Raw genomic sequence first — 14490 nt, 5'->3', positions numbered from 1 at the left:
GGATCTCCCAAGTGGATCGAGGAACGAGAGTGGAGGAAACAAGGGAGAGATCCAGCCTACCTCCCTGTAGGTGCGTAGGGGTGTTGGTGTTGTTGAGGAGGGATATGGTCGGGGTTTCTTCAAGTACTAGAGCTATGTGGCGTCCTGTTGGGTTAGCTGGGCTTCGGGATCCGAGGCACATGTGATGGGAATTCATGTCCCCCCCTATGAATATTTCCTCTGATTGTGAAAGGGAGAAAAGCTCTCCCAGGTGTAGATCGGCTGCAGGCGGACGATAGACATTGAAAATTTTTAGGTTTCCATTTGTCAGGGTAAGTTCTACTCCCTGAATTTCAGTTCTGGGTCCACAGTCTGGGAGGGGGTTGATGGCTATTGCAGGGATGTGGTTTCTGACGAGGATGGCACAGCCTCGGGGACCGCCACGAGCACAGGGAAGAAGGAAGGGGATAAAACCCCGCAACCGCAGTGGTTGGCGCTTGTTAAGAAGAGTTTCCTGCAGGAGGAAGACATCGATGTTGTCTTTATGGGCAGCCTCCTCGAGCAGAGAACGTCTTGCAGAGGCACCGTTGATATTCCACTGCAGTATGCGAAGAGATGTAGAAGGGGAGGTGATTTGTTGTGAGGTAGGGGGATGGCTTGCAGTGTTTAGGTCATTCCGGTTGATGGAGTGGATGTGGGAAGTGGTGATCTGGATCGAGGTCTCCCTTTCTTCCCGGAGGGGGTGTGATGTTGGTGGCTGGGGGCTCCTGCATGCTTGTCCAGGTGTTCTTGAGGCCTGTCGATGGAGATGGAGCGGCTTCTGTTTCTTGGATCCTGTGATGTTAGTGTTGCACGGGATCGTGAGTTTTGGCGGTGTCGGTGGCGTGGTTGGTGGGCAGTGGCTGGGTTGGATGGGGTTGGTGGGGGTTGGAGTGGCACCTGTAGTGTGGGGGTGGCTGGGGGGAGTTTGTTGGGGGTGGCGTTGGTCCGATCTGGATGCTCGATCCACTGTTGTATGGCTTGGTGGGTTACCTGGAGGAGGGGTTTGGGGTCGAGCTGTTGTCCCAGGATCTTTCCGAGTTCCTCTGCTATTGTGGTGCATAGGTGGCGGCTTAGGGATCTGAAGTCCTCTATGCTGGTGGTGGCAAGGCCTGGGAGATGAGTGGTGTCTGGTGAGGTTTGGGTGGAGGAGTCTATGTTGGTCTGTGTGCTGGCGTCGGTGTGTTGTGGGGTGGAGGGGGGGTGGCGAGGTGGCTGCGGGGTTAAGGTTCGTGGTTGGCGAGCTGGGTTTCTCTGTGGGTGGAAAGCCGACGGGGATGGGGTGGGGTTGCGTAGTGGGGGAAACTCGGTGGGCTGTGGAGGAGGGAGAGGGAGAGACGAGGTTTGGGGGATGATGGGGGGCACGCCCCAGGCGTTGGTGGTTGGAGAGGCTAGGGGTACAGGGAGGTGGTCTTGGACCCAATGTGTCTCCCTCTCTATCCCCCACTGCACACGTTCCTTCCTGGCAGGGCAAATCTTGTTCCAAGCATGGTGCTTCCCGCCGCAGTTCGGGCAATGTGCAGCGACCGGCTGCTTGGCCTTGAATTTGTCTAGGCACTCCTGGGTGGCATGGCGGCCACTGCACATGGCGCAAACTGGGCGGCAGGAGCACCGTGATTGGTGGTGTCCGTATTGCTGGCAATTGAAGCAGCGGAGGGGTTCTGGCATGAAGAGGCGTAGGTGGTATGAGCCCCATTGTCCTAGGTCGAGGAGTGGAGGGACAGTTCCCCTGATAGTGACAATAACTTGCCTGGTATTTTGTCCCTGTACACTGCATCTCCGGGCAGTTTCGACTGAGTCGTGGTCTAGGACTGCCGCCATGGGAAAATTTGTCGGGTATTTTGTGAGGACAAATTTATGCGGGGTGAGGTTAGGGTCGCGTCTTTGGATGCTGATGGGTTTTCCGGCAACAGTGTTCAAGGTGTGGAGGATGTCATGAGAAGCATCATCAAGGGGAACGATAGCAGTGTCCTGGTTTTTAAGCTGGACCATTTTGAATTTTAAGGAGGGGTGTGCTGCTGCAATTGCGTTGGTGATGTCGTAAGTAGAGGAAAAGTTCTCATTGGGAGTGATAATGAAGCCTAGGTATTGATGAGGGGGCTGAGAAGTGGCAGGAGGTGGCGGCATCTGCAGGCGCGTGGAGGATTGGGGGTGAGGGTGTGAGGGTGGTGAGGTGCGGTTGTGGGGTTCAGAGGATGAGGTAGTGGGGGGCTCAAGGGGGAGCGTGGTCTTGGCAGCAGAGCGGCGTTTTTTTTTTACCAGGGTAAAGCCATCAGCATCGTCAGTGGGTTGAGCAGGATCTAAGGCAGAGCTCTCGGAGGCCCTGGGGGCGTGGCTTGTGTCTTGGGCAGGTTTGGAGGTCATGGCAGAGGCAGAGGCACGATCCACTTCGTCAGAGTCTAGGTCGGTATTCATAGCCGGGGTAGATTCAAAAAAATCTTCTGGGTCATACTCTGGACCAGTGAGACGAGGTTTCTTAGCCTGGGATGTCTTAGGGGAAGACGTCAGAGCAGGCTTGGGTGGAGGCTCCATGTTACAGACACACGGACATGCAGACAGAGCTTGAAGAATAAAAGTAAAAATAGAATAAAAGTGAAAGGATGTGAAACTAAAAATAAAAATAGAATGAGGTGAGCTAAAGGGGATAGGTAAAGGGATATATATAGCTGAAGAAAGAAAAGAAAAAGAAAAGAAAGAAAAAAAAATAGAATCAAAACGAGCGAAAAAAAAAAAAAAAGAGAGAGAGAGAGAGAGAGAAGGGCAAGACTCTCCGGCGGTTCCCCACAGTAACGGGGGCCTAAACTCCCCGCCCTCTAAAGGGCGATGCAGGAGACCCCGTCACTGCCCCGTGAGGGACTTACCTAACCTAGCCCTAACAGTGCCAACCCTTGCCGCCTCCTATAACCAGGCCTCTAAGGCCCCCCCTCATGGAGATACCCTAACGGTATTCCTTCAGAGTTCGGCGTCGTACTACGGCAGGGACTCTAAGATGGCAGCCGGAGAGTAGCTGAACAGGAAGAGAAAAGAAAAAAAAAACTGAAAAGAAAGAGCTGGGAGAAAAGGATAGAGCCAGGAAAAACTCGAAAGCTCTGTGAGGTGCGATGGTGAAATTGCTGAGAAAGTCTATGGAGCCGGGAATCCACGTTTCACTAAGCAGAGATGTTGCCTTGGCGAGAGCTCGGCTGAGAGTGACGACCCCGCGTTCGTTCGTTCGTAGATTTCCTGCACCTATAGTGCAGGCCGGGCCATACATTAGCCCGGTCAGTGAAGATGCTGTATTCTCTCGTGTTCGATCCGGTTCACAATGTAGTTCATAATCGCTGTGTCGTCGGGGTGAGTGTCTATTATCTCTTCCAGGCATCGTTCGTGATGTTCTTGGAATGGCACTGGAGTAGCGAGTCTTAGTAGGGCGTCGAGTGCATCTGAGAAGTTGTTGTCCCAGTAGCTGTCTCTCTGATCGAAGAGTTCGTCGAAGGATAGTGAGTCGAGACGTTGCTTGATGGTGGGATGGAGGGGTGGCAAGATGTCTCGGATGCGGTCTTTTGCTTTATCCTGAGGGCTGACGTTCGTGGCGGTGGTGGGTGCAGGCAGGTCGAGTGTCAAGTTGATGGAGGGGGCAAGTTGTTCTGCCTTCCTCTTCTTATTCTTCCCCTTCTTCTTCTTCTTGGTGGTCTCAGTTGATGGCAGAGGGGATGCAGTGCCTGTCTCCATGGTGGTGTCTTCATCACCGTTGTCAATGGCAGCAGGATCTAGGGTGTCTGGAGGGTCGGGGATGGTCTCCGTGTCCTCCTCAGCTGCCGGTGACGAGGCGTGATCTTCAGTAGTCGGTTCGAGGTCCAAGTTTGGTGCCGGGTCGTCGGGAATGGTGGCAGTCCCTCTGTTGAGAGGAGCATCCAACTGCAGCCGTTTTTGCGGTGTTGTGCGAGGTTGTATAGGCTGCTGAGGACGGGGCTGACGCTTCTGACGAGTGGCGGGACGGACATCGTGGGCGAAGCTTTCGGGGATGACAAGGCGTGGCAACCCATTCTCCTAAAAAATCTGAGGGAGGAGAATGCGCAGGGCCGCCCTGTCATCACCGCAGAAAGCCTTCGCCGTCGCGATGCACATCGCAACGATGGTGTCCATCTTCCCGGATCTCCCAGGATTCTGAGGCCGGCGTCTCTGGGCCGTGGGGTGCCGCCATGCATGGACAGAGCCCAGCACAGCTACACCCCCCGGCCCAGAGACATCCCTGGCCACAGGACCCTTAGGAGACTGTGAAAGACTGAACTCCACCGTCTCACCTTCGCCAAGAGAGCGTTGGCGGTGCTTTTCGTTTGGTACAACGATCGAACGGCCAGGGACGAAAACATCAGCACCAGTGTCCTGGCACGTGATGAAACCGTACCCAGCCTTCACGTTGAACCAACGAACGGTTCCCCTGATCTTCTGGGCTCCCGGTAGCTCCGATCTGCTGTTGGATGCCCCCCTCAACGGGTCGTAGGAATTAGCAGATGTGCGAGCCATGGTGAAGTCCACAGGATCACCGCGCCAAGGTTCACTAGCTCGCCTATGGACTTGCTGGCACGGTGGCTGGACCAACTGTGACGACCCCGCTCGCCAACCACCCTTATATAACCCTGTGTCGGTCGTGCAAGTACGAATCTTATCCATCTAACCTTGATTTCAGGCCTAGGCCCCACCCCACCTCCCAGGAGGCCAATCCTAGAGAGGTGTCGTAGCCAGGTCACGCCACAGGGCATGCCAAAATTTGCAAGCAAACCAGGAATTGCATCGAAAAAGCATGAACAGTAAATCACCGCCATGTACATCACACCCCGACCATTCACATGCCGCCAGTCCTGAGACAGGCAGCATAAAAAGGCCGCTGCCAGGCGCGGCGCGCCAACACTCTTGTTCTTCTCGCTCGCTCAGTCACGCTCAGCCATGGCTCGTACCAAGCAGACTGCACGCAAGTCCACTGGGGGCAAGGCCCCTCGCAAGCAGCTGGCCACCAAGGCCGCTCGCAAGTCCGCCCCTGCCACTGGCGGCGTCAAGAAACCCCATCGTTACAGGCCTGGCACTGTGGCCCTGCGTGAGATCCGCCGCTACCAGAAGAGCACTGAGCTGCTTATAATGAAGCTGCCATTCCAGCGTCTCGTCCGTGAGATTGCCCAGGACTTCAAGACTGACCTGCGCTTCCAGTCCTCTGCCGTCTTGGCTCTGCAGGAGGCGTCTGAGGCCTATTTGGTCGGTCTCTTTGAGGACACCAACCTGTGTGCCATCCACGCCAAGCGTGTAACAATCATGCCTAAGGACATCCAGCTGGCCCGCCGCATCCGTGGCGAGCGCGCCTAAGGCGAGAGGCCCCTCACCTCGATCGAAAGAAATCTCGGCCCTTTTCAGGGCCAAAACCCTTTTTCAAAGAGAGATGATGACAGACCCTCAGTTTAGGTTTCCATATATCAGCTCTTGCTTTTCCGCACACACACACACACACACACACACACACACACACAAATGAACTCCATTACTTACCTACATGCATGCATTCATTCATTCATTTTTTTTTTTAATTTTTTTTTTTTTTTTTTTTTTGAAGGGGGGGGAATACTTGCCTATTCGTTTATTTCTTTTTTTAATCTGTTGTTCACGTCGCAGTTTTTATTTTCGTTATTTGCCTGTTTCTTTTACTTACTCATCGATTCACTCACGCCCTCATAAAGGTACACAGGTTTGCACAACGAGAAAAGTCATTCCCGCTGCATATTAGGAGATGCTGTCTATCCGTCATGAACGCACGGTGAATCCTTGAGTTACTATGCTGGAAAAAAAAAAAAAAAAAAAAAAAAAGGTGAACCTGAACCCATCGATTTTCGCCTGCTGCAGTTGTGCTCGTGTATGTATGTTTATACTGTACCTATGTATTTGTGTGTCTTTGTGAGCATGTATGTCTGTGTGTACGGACGTATGAGGACACACACACACACACACACACACAAACGGACGAATGAACTGTACTTATATAGTTACATACATGCATTCATTCATTCATCCTTTTTTTCAATCATTCATTTCCTTTTTTGGGGGGTTGGGGTGGTTGGGAGGAGGGGCAACTTGCCTATTCGTTTATTTCTTTTGTTGATCTGTTGTTAACGTCGCAGTTTTTGTTGTCGTTATTTGCCTGTTTCGTTTACTTCCTGATCGATTCAGTCACGCCCTCATAAACGTACACAGGTTTGAACAAGGAGAAAGGCATTCCCGCTGCATATTAGGAGAGTCTCTGTACCCGTTATGAAGGTTTGACAGTGGCCACGAACGTACATTAAATCCTTCCGTTAATATACTGAGGAAAAAAAAAAAAAAAACCTGAACCCATCGATTTTTACCTGCAGTTGAGCGTGTGTATGTATGTATGTATGTATGAATGTTGTATGTTTATACTGTACGTGTGTGTGTGTGTGTGTGTGTGTGTGTGTGTGTGTGAGCATGTATGTCTGTGTGTACGGAGGTATGAGGGCTTGTGTGTATGTGAGCTTGACTTAGTGTGTACGTACATGTGTAGGTCACTGCGTACATAGTATAAATGTATTTGTGCACATGTGTTGGTGTATGTACGTACAGATTGTAGACTGACATGAATATGCATGATACGATGTCATGCCTGTATTTACTGTACGCCTGTTGAGTGTGTTGGTTGGTACAGTCGGCCTAAGAAGTGCCGGCGGAGTATCCAGAAGTTTTCGGTCAGCGATAGTGTCCATACTCTTCCTTATATCTGTACGAGGTGAAACCTAATACGTAAAATTGTTACAAAAAACAATAAATCCATGGCCAGTTATCTGTATATTTCCAAATTATTGTAGGAAGCAGTTGGTTAGTTACGATAATAGGAATTCGTAAACGGAACTAATTGATGTTTCACAACTGTCGCTCAGGGAGAGTCGGGAATAATGATTTTGTGGCGTTCAAATCTAGCATGGTAACAGGCAGTGATTTTTGGGTAGCGTAAGACTGAACCAAAGGGAGCTTCAATAAACATTGGAAATGATTAATTATTAGTTATAAAATAATTTCCGTTAAAATACTAGGCAATAATTTCAAGCCATTTATTTCCGTTTCCAATGTCTCCATGGACGACGACAGAAAGCGGGAAGGAGGCGTAAGCCAGTAAGCTATTTTAAATGTTTCGATCAACACGCACGAAAGGAGATAACATTCATTCAAGGACATGCAGTTATTACACTGCCTTTGGTCAGTTTCCCATGAAGAAAAATCTCAGGATTATTTTATCTAAGACAGAGGGCTATCGATGGAAAAAAAAAAAAAAAAAAAAAAGGCCTACCGTACATCAGAGTCGGAGCTCCTTGGAGAATGCTACCTTCTGTCAGTGTCTGATATCCTCAGTGGATAATCGATTCGCAAGAGTAATAAAATGCAGAGGTGCACAAACAAATAATTGAGTTCCAAACTTCCAAATAAGCATTTTCTATTGAGCAGGACATTAGTGTTTATTAAAAAAAAAAAAAAAAAAAAACAGTGACTGGGAGTTATAGGCGTACTGGCCACCGCGCGCGAAGTTAATACATTTCACATTCATTCAGATCGGGAAAGATAACCAAGTGTTACCATCTAATATATCACTGCCTCCTGTTATTCATTTTACATCATTATTTTCGCGATATAATATATACGTTATTTGGCATGACGTGATGAAGGCATTGAATGTATACCTTATATTGACTGTTTTCATAGAACGTATGGGAGTGGAGAGTGACCGAAGCAATCTGAAACTGTGTCGTCACTTCTTGGGGCGACGGTACGTTGTTGTTGTTGTTGTTGGTTCTCCAGATGAATAAGAAGGCGCGCACGCCCATATTTACTCTTTTATTTTGACTCTATTGTTTTAACCCCCAACCCTAGTTCAAAACATTTCGATTGTGCCTACGTGCCCATCCCAAACCACCGTTGCGGAAAAGGAAGAAAGAAAGAAAGACATGAAGGGAGAAAAGAAAAGAAAGAAACACATGAAGGGAAAAAAGAAAGCGAGAGAGAGAGAAAAAAAAAGGTCGATAAACCCGAGTTCCTGAGAGGATAATTTGTTAGTCTGTCTTTCCCCTTTTTATCGAAAATCTTGTGGCTTCGATTGGAGCCAGAAATGTTGAAATGGCCAAGAGCGTAATCTCTCTACTTTGAGGAGGTGTACTTGGTGACAGCCTTAGTGCCCTCAGACACGGCGTGCTTGGCCAGCTCGCCAGGGAGGAGCAGCCTGACGGCCGTCTGGATCTCCCGGCTGGTGATGGTTGAACGCTTGTTGTAGTGTGCCAGGCGTGAAGCCTCTGCAGCAATGCGCTCAAAGATGTCATTCACGAAAGAGTTCATGATAGACATCACCTTGGAGGAAACGCCGGTGTCAGGGTGGACCTGCTTGAGCACTTTGTTGATGTAGATGCTGTAGCTCTCCTTCCTCCTACGCTTCTTCTTCTTGTCTTCCTTGGCAATGGCCTTCTGGGCCTTGTCAGCCTTCTTGGCATCCTTTCCGGAGGTCTTGGGTGGCATGGCGTCACCGAGTCAGACGGTACGTGCACGTTGCAGGAGCGAGCGAGAGACTGAGTCGACATGGGGGACGCGCTTGCTGAAATCCTTATATGTGATTGCTGCCCGGTCGCAGCCCGGCTTCTGCCTCGTTCCCATTCGCGGGTGGGATGGGGCCGGATCGGGAAGACGGGTTGCTATGTTACATAGTATGGGTGCTACTGCCGATATATGCCAGGTCCCTGACTCGCCCTTCTATGGGTTCGAGGAACCACCACCTTGGGAGCCTCCCCTTTTCCGGTGTGTTTATCCAGCAGGTGGAAAGCCTCGCAATACCATCCCAGCACTCCTCCGTCAGGATAGTCTCCGCCGGGTAGCTGCTCTAGGGTCTGCGGGGTCAGCAGTTTATTATACTGATGGCTCTGTGGCAGCTGATGGCACTGCTGGCGCGGCCTTTGTTTTTGGTGACATGGTGGAGTCTTGGCGAGTGTCCCAGGGGGCGTCTCCCTTCCAGGCAGAGCTCGCAGCTATTCTGGGAGCTTTACGGCATGCACACAACCGCCGGTATTGCCGTGTGGTTATTCATACAGACTCGCTCTCATCTATTGTACGCCTTCGCTCCTTCTCCCTCAAAGACAACATTTTTTTGTTATCCTCCATATACACTGTAGCTTCTCTCCTCGTCCGTGGGGGAGCCACGATCATCCTTCACTGGCTTCCAGGTCATGTTGGCATCTTGGGGAATGAGATGGCAGATGAGGCTGCGCGCTCTGCCTGCACTCTCCCTGCTGTCACGTTCCCACTCTGCAAAAGTCAGGCTCAAATCATTAGATCTTTCGCTGTGACTATTGGACATCAATCAGTGGAGGAACATAGGCCATGTGTGGCTGAAGGCTCACGCTCCGCCACTTGGTATGCCAGTGCCACTTCTTATTCACCACTGCAGCCCCCTCTGGGCTTACCGAATCGTCTGTTAGTGAGGCTGCGGCGTTTACGTTTGGAATACTTCTGCTATAACCAGATAAAAGGAGTGGCCCCAGACACTTGTGAACACTGCTTAGAGAGGTCGGAGGAGCCTCTACTGCACTATCTATTGAATTGCCCTGTGACTTCTGCTCTCAGGTCTCTCCCTAGTGGGGCATACGTCCCATCAGAAGATGAGGTGAGGGATGCCGCTGGCATAGTTGCCCGTGCTCCTTTTTCACTATTACTTCGGGTAGTCAGTCGCTACCCTCCGCCACGATAATATAGATGCGCATGCATAGCGCAACTGTGACGGGCTCACATGTTTGCCCGTGTCCCAGTACGTCCTGGGATGAATATCACACAAACAAACAAGGCGGGATCACAGGTTCGGTGGTGTGGTTCAGCGTGAAGTCTGGGTACGGCTTCATCAAGCGCCAGGACACCGGTGCTGATGTTTTCGTGCACAGTCTCCGGATTGCTGCACCTAACCCCCGACACTTTCGGCGCTGTCTTGGCGAGAGTGAGGCTGTGGAGTTTCGGCTCCGTCAGTCACCCAAGGGTCCCGAGGCTACAGATGTCACTGGGCCGGGAGGCGCTGCTGTGCAGGGCTCTGCCCATGCACGGCGGCGCCCCACGGCCCAGAGGCGCCAGTCTCGTGATCCTGGGTGTTCTGGGGAGACTAATCTCCTGGTCTCTATGTGCGTCGCTACGGCACAGGCTTTTTGTGGGGGTGACAGGGCTATGTTGCACGTTCTTCTCCCTCAAATCTTTGAGGAGAACGGGCTGCGAAGACTTGTCATCCCCCAGAGTTTTGTCAGAGACGCTCATTCAGCCCCTCGCCCAGATCGTCGTCCCCGGCTGCCTCCTGCGCAGCCCAAGTCCCGGCCACCTCCACCTCGGCCCCGCCGTACACCGCGCAAACGGCTGTGCCTGGACCGACCCCTCAACAGGGCGACTGGCTCGTCTGCCTCTCCCCCTACCGACCCGGCACCGATCACGGCCATGGAGCTGGGCACCATCACCACCGTTGCTGAGATGCACGCCTTGCCGTCTGCAGCCAAGGGGGAAAGGGCTGCTGTCCTTGTTTCGCCCAACCAACGCGACGTCGAGGGCCCTTCCCCCCCCGTTTTTCCACCTGCTGCTGAGGGAGTGGATCTCACAACTTCCACCACCGATCCGCCGCCTTGAAGCCTCTCACCTGCCCTTCTGCCATCCTCTGCAGAGTCAGACGATGCTCGTGAGCTCCTCACCGCCAGGTTCGAACGCGGCTTAACTCTAGCTCTCAGCCGGGTCCTTCAAGACTCACCTTTAGGCGTTCCATGTCGCCTTAGGGACTCGGGACAGCTGGAGTTGTACGAGGATATCGATCACGACTCCGAGTATACCGACGTCTCCGACTCTGGTGAGCAGCCTTGAGATGCTTTTTTGCCCAGCCGTTCTTCACCACCGACCATCGCACCTTCCCCTGCCCCTGCTGCCTTCCCCTCGTCCTTCAGTCTGCTGTTCCCGCTCCCCCTCGTCCTTCAGCCTGCTGTTCCCACTTTGCTCTGAATCGAGAGCTTGATTCCGACTTTACCCTGACGGGCTCTCTGTTTGCCCGTGCCCCTAGATGTGCGGGGCGAATATCAACAACAACAACAACAAAAAAGGCGGGTGACGCATTAGTCTTCTCCTGAAGGTCTTCCTACTCCAGCGATGACGAAGACGATACTACTACCATGTCCGGACGTGGCAAGGGAGGCAAGGTGAAGGGAAAGTCCAAGTCCCGATCTAGTAGGGCTGGGCTCCAGTTCCCGTCGGCAGGATCCACCGTCTCCTTCGTCAAGGCAATTACGCCGAGCGTGTGGGTGCTGGTGCCCCCGTCTACTTGGCTGCAGTCATGGAGTACCTAGCAGCTGAAGTGCTTGAGCTGGCTGGCAACGCAGCCCATGACAACAAGAAGACTCGTATCATTCCCCGTCACCTGCAGTTGGCTATCCGCAATGACGAGGACCTCAACAAGCTCCTCTCTGGCGTCACCATCGCCCAGGGAGGTGTCCTGCCTAACATCCAGGCTGTGCTGCTCCCCAAGAAGACGGAGAAGTAAACACTTCCAAGAAATCCTTCTTCTTCTTCACCTCCATCGGCTCCTTTAGGAGCCACATTCATTTCTTGAGAGAGAATAGACTTTGCCCAACATCATCATCTTCGTGTATGGATGAATGTATTGGTATACTGTAATGTATGTGTCTGTCTGTATGTATGTATGTGCGTATAATGTGGTATGTGTTGAATGCTGGCATGTGTCTGTGGCTATATTTATTTACGTTCGGTTGCATGTAAGAAGCTACTGACATCAGTGAAGGTCGATTAATAATAATAATAATAATAATATTATTATTATTCCCACTACTACATAGCGTCTTGTCCCGTTCCCAATTGCACCTACATAATAATACTGTACTGTATAATTATGCCTCCTAAATAACTGCCTGGCCGGGTGGATGAATGAAAACATAGGTGATGATCATGGCTATTCTCCCACCATCGAAGGAATGGACAAAGTCGTTCAGTGACAGAGGATATGGTGATGTATTCAACAGTGTATATATATATATATATATATATATATATATATATATATATATATATATATATATATATATATATATATATATATATATATATATTTTATCCGTGTGGTGACGAACATGGTGGATTTAACACCCCCAAATAAGAGGAATAATTAAGAAAATACTATTCATTCATTTCTCTCGTCATTAGTAGTATTACAACAACTAGTTCCTATAAAAAAAAGAAAAAAAAAAAAAAGCCATCATCATCTATCTATTCATCCATCCATTCATTCATTCATTCATCATCATCATCAATCATCATCATCATCATCATCATCATCAAGATTAATAATAATAATAATAATCATCATCATCATCATCAGCAGCAGCAGCAGCCATCGAACTGCTAGCTCCGGTGTAGGCCTGCTTAGTGAAACTGTTGGGAGGCGAGTGTCAGCCACCTTGTCAACCACCTCTTCTATATAATGCACTAGCGGTCGTGCAAGTACCAACCGGATCCATTTAAATTTGATTTCAGGCCTCAGCGGTTGGATGGCGGTTGATGCAATGCTTGTACGATGGGTGATTGGTGGGTTTTGGCACTTAGAGAAAACGGCCGTGACAGCGACAAATTCAAGGGATAACTTGTTCATATGCAGACATTCTGTCTGTCTAACACTTAGGCATTCATATCATGCACTGTGTGTGTGGTGCCTCACCGACGTGACTGACTATGTCTTCTATTCTCTAGGTGCATCCTTCAAGTTTGCTGCTCGTGCATATGAAGGCAGAAATACCTTGGAATAGTGGGATTTGCCTTCACGATTTATGGAGGCGACTCCCGGAGCACAGCAGAGGAGATGCTCTCGCAACAGGATGGAAATTGCCCTGATAGGTATGGAGAAAGCTTTCCTGAAATGGGGGGGGGGGAAATCAGAGGGAAAGAGAAAGCAATGGCCCAGCAAAATAAGTGATAATGTATATGTATGCAGACGTCCATTAAAATTAGAAGATGTAGAAGCAAAATTGACAGTTGCCTAACCCCCTCCTTTTTTTTTTTTTAAACTGCCAGAGAGAGAGAGAGAGAGGGAGGTTTGGTATGGTTCAGTTAGGTTAGGGTTGGTTATGTAACGTGTGGTAAGAGTTGGTTGGGTTGCATTACATGTCTTCCTATCCGTTACCTTAAAAAAAAAAAAAAAAAAAAAAAAAATTTTGGTGCTAGCTAACCTGCTCAACGTCTGCATTTACTTATACTACTATGCCTTCATTCATTCTCTTTCACAGAAATTAGGTGTGGACCTCTAAAAGAGGTCCGGGGGTGGTTGTTGTTGTTGTTGTGTGCTTTGCCGTGGCCAGGTGGAATAGTGCCATGCAGTTATGCACGCACCCTCTTAACCGCCGAAGCCGTAAAGGGTGCGCCCTTGTCTCTTCAGGGCGTACACCACGTCCATCGTGGTCACGGTCTTGCGCTTGGCGTGCTCAGTGTAGGTGACAGCATCGCGAATCACGTTCTCGAGGAACACCTTGAGAACACCGCGGGTCTCCTCGTAGATCAGGCCCGAGATACGCTTCACGCCGCCACGACGAGCCAGACGACGGATGGCAGGCTTGGTAATGCCCTGGATGTTGTCACGAAGCACCTTGCGGTGTCGCTTGGCGCCTCCCTTGCCCAGACCCTTGCCGCCTTTGCCTCGACCAGTCATAGTGTCTACAGCTGCTGCTCAGACCCAGTAGTAGTGAGTGTCCGCTCCGCTCCCAGCACCAACAATGATGACGACCCCGCTGTTGTTGTTGTGATATTTGCCTCACAACATGGTGAGGACACGGGCAAACATAGAGCCCGTCAGGGAAGAAGCACAAAGTTGCTCTCAAAAAGAGAGCATAGCGGTGACGAGACTAAGACGAAGCAGCAATGGCATGACAAGATCAGGGGTGGATCGGCGGTTACGAGAGCAGTCTGGTGGCGATATAGTTGACGAGGGCTGCACATGGTGGATCGAACCCGATGCCCTCACGGATGGCGACTTCCTCAGATGGAGAGAGGGAGTTGGAGATGTATGCCTCATGGATCTTCTGATACAGCGTCTGGTAGACGAGAGGCAGTGTATCATCGTCGTTGATCGGATCCGTGAGGCAGAAGAGCAGCTCTTCTAGGTCCGCATCCATGCGGGCATCAAGATCACTAGTGCCTGAGAGTGGTGGAAGGAGGGCCTCGATCCGGCGGGCAACGGTGGAAGAGTCGCTCCTGGCTTTTCCCCCTTTCTTCTTCGGTTTCTTCCTTTTCTCCTTAGGTGGAGGAGGAGAAGAAGGGCGAGCGATGGCGGCAGGCGGTGGTGAAGGTGGAAGAGGCTCCTCCACTTCGTCAGGAGCCAATGGAGAAGGCAAGGAGGGCGGCTCTACTACGTCCAGATGTACTGAAGGGACAGGAGACTAGACA

At 50.7% G+C, this 14490-nt stretch overlaps 4 protein-coding genes across 4 annotated transcripts; 2 read left to right on the top strand and 2 right to left on the bottom strand.

The window, feature by feature from the left end:
• The first annotated feature begins 4944 nt into the window (after window positions 1-4944).
• LOC145419074 (histone H3-like) lies at window positions 4945-5355 on the top strand. Its single transcript, XM_080287318.1, has one exon. The coding sequence runs from the start codon at window positions 4945-4947 to the stop codon at window positions 5353-5355; it is 411 nt and encodes a 136-aa protein (XP_080143444.1).
• A 2829-nt stretch (window positions 5356-8184) lies between these two features.
• On the bottom strand, window positions 8185-8388 carry LOC145418994 (histone H2B). Its single transcript, XM_080287245.1, has one exon. It carries the CDS (start codon window positions 8386-8388, stop codon window positions 8185-8187), a length of 204 nt encoding a protein of 67 aa, XP_080143371.1.
• A 166-nt stretch (window positions 8389-8554) lies between these two features.
• On the top strand, window positions 8555-9778 carry LOC145419162 (uncharacterized). Its single transcript, XM_080287401.1, has one exon. It carries the CDS (start codon window positions 8555-8557, stop codon window positions 9776-9778), a length of 1224 nt encoding a protein of 407 aa, XP_080143527.1.
• Window positions 9779-13444: 3666 nt separating this feature from the next.
• LOC145419119 (histone H4-like) lies at window positions 13445-13756 on the bottom strand. The gene has a single exon (XM_080287361.1). The coding sequence runs from the start codon at window positions 13754-13756 to the stop codon at window positions 13445-13447; it is 312 nt and encodes a 103-aa protein (XP_080143487.1).
• Between the last annotated feature and the right edge of the window lie 734 nt (window positions 13757-14490).

Source organism: Coenobita brevimanus, chromosome 117, assembly GCF_032717465.1.
Source record: "Coenobita brevimanus isolate Jiangsu-jjx chromosome 117, ASM3271746v2, whole genome shotgun sequence".
Taxonomy (NCBI): domain Eukaryota; kingdom Metazoa; phylum Arthropoda; class Malacostraca; order Decapoda; family Coenobitidae; genus Coenobita; species Coenobita brevimanus.
This window is presented reverse-complemented; position numbering and strand designations above follow the sequence as displayed.

Excerpts from the sequence above, each read along its gene's own strand:
- LOC145419074 (XM_080287318.1), top strand. The coding sequence starts at position 4,945 with ATGGCTCGTACCAAGCAGACTGCACGCAAGTCCACTGGGGGCAAGGCC.
- LOC145418994 (XM_080287245.1), bottom strand. The coding sequence starts at position 8,388 with ATGTCTATCATGAACTCTTTCGTGAATGACATCTTTGAGCGCATTGCT.
- LOC145419162 (XM_080287401.1), top strand. The coding sequence starts at position 8,555 with ATGGCGTCACCGAGTCAGACGGTACGTGCACGTTGCAGGAGCGAGCGA.
- LOC145419119 (XM_080287361.1), bottom strand. The coding sequence starts at position 13,756 with ATGACTGGTCGAGGCAAAGGCGGCAAGGGTCTGGGCAAGGGAGGCGCC.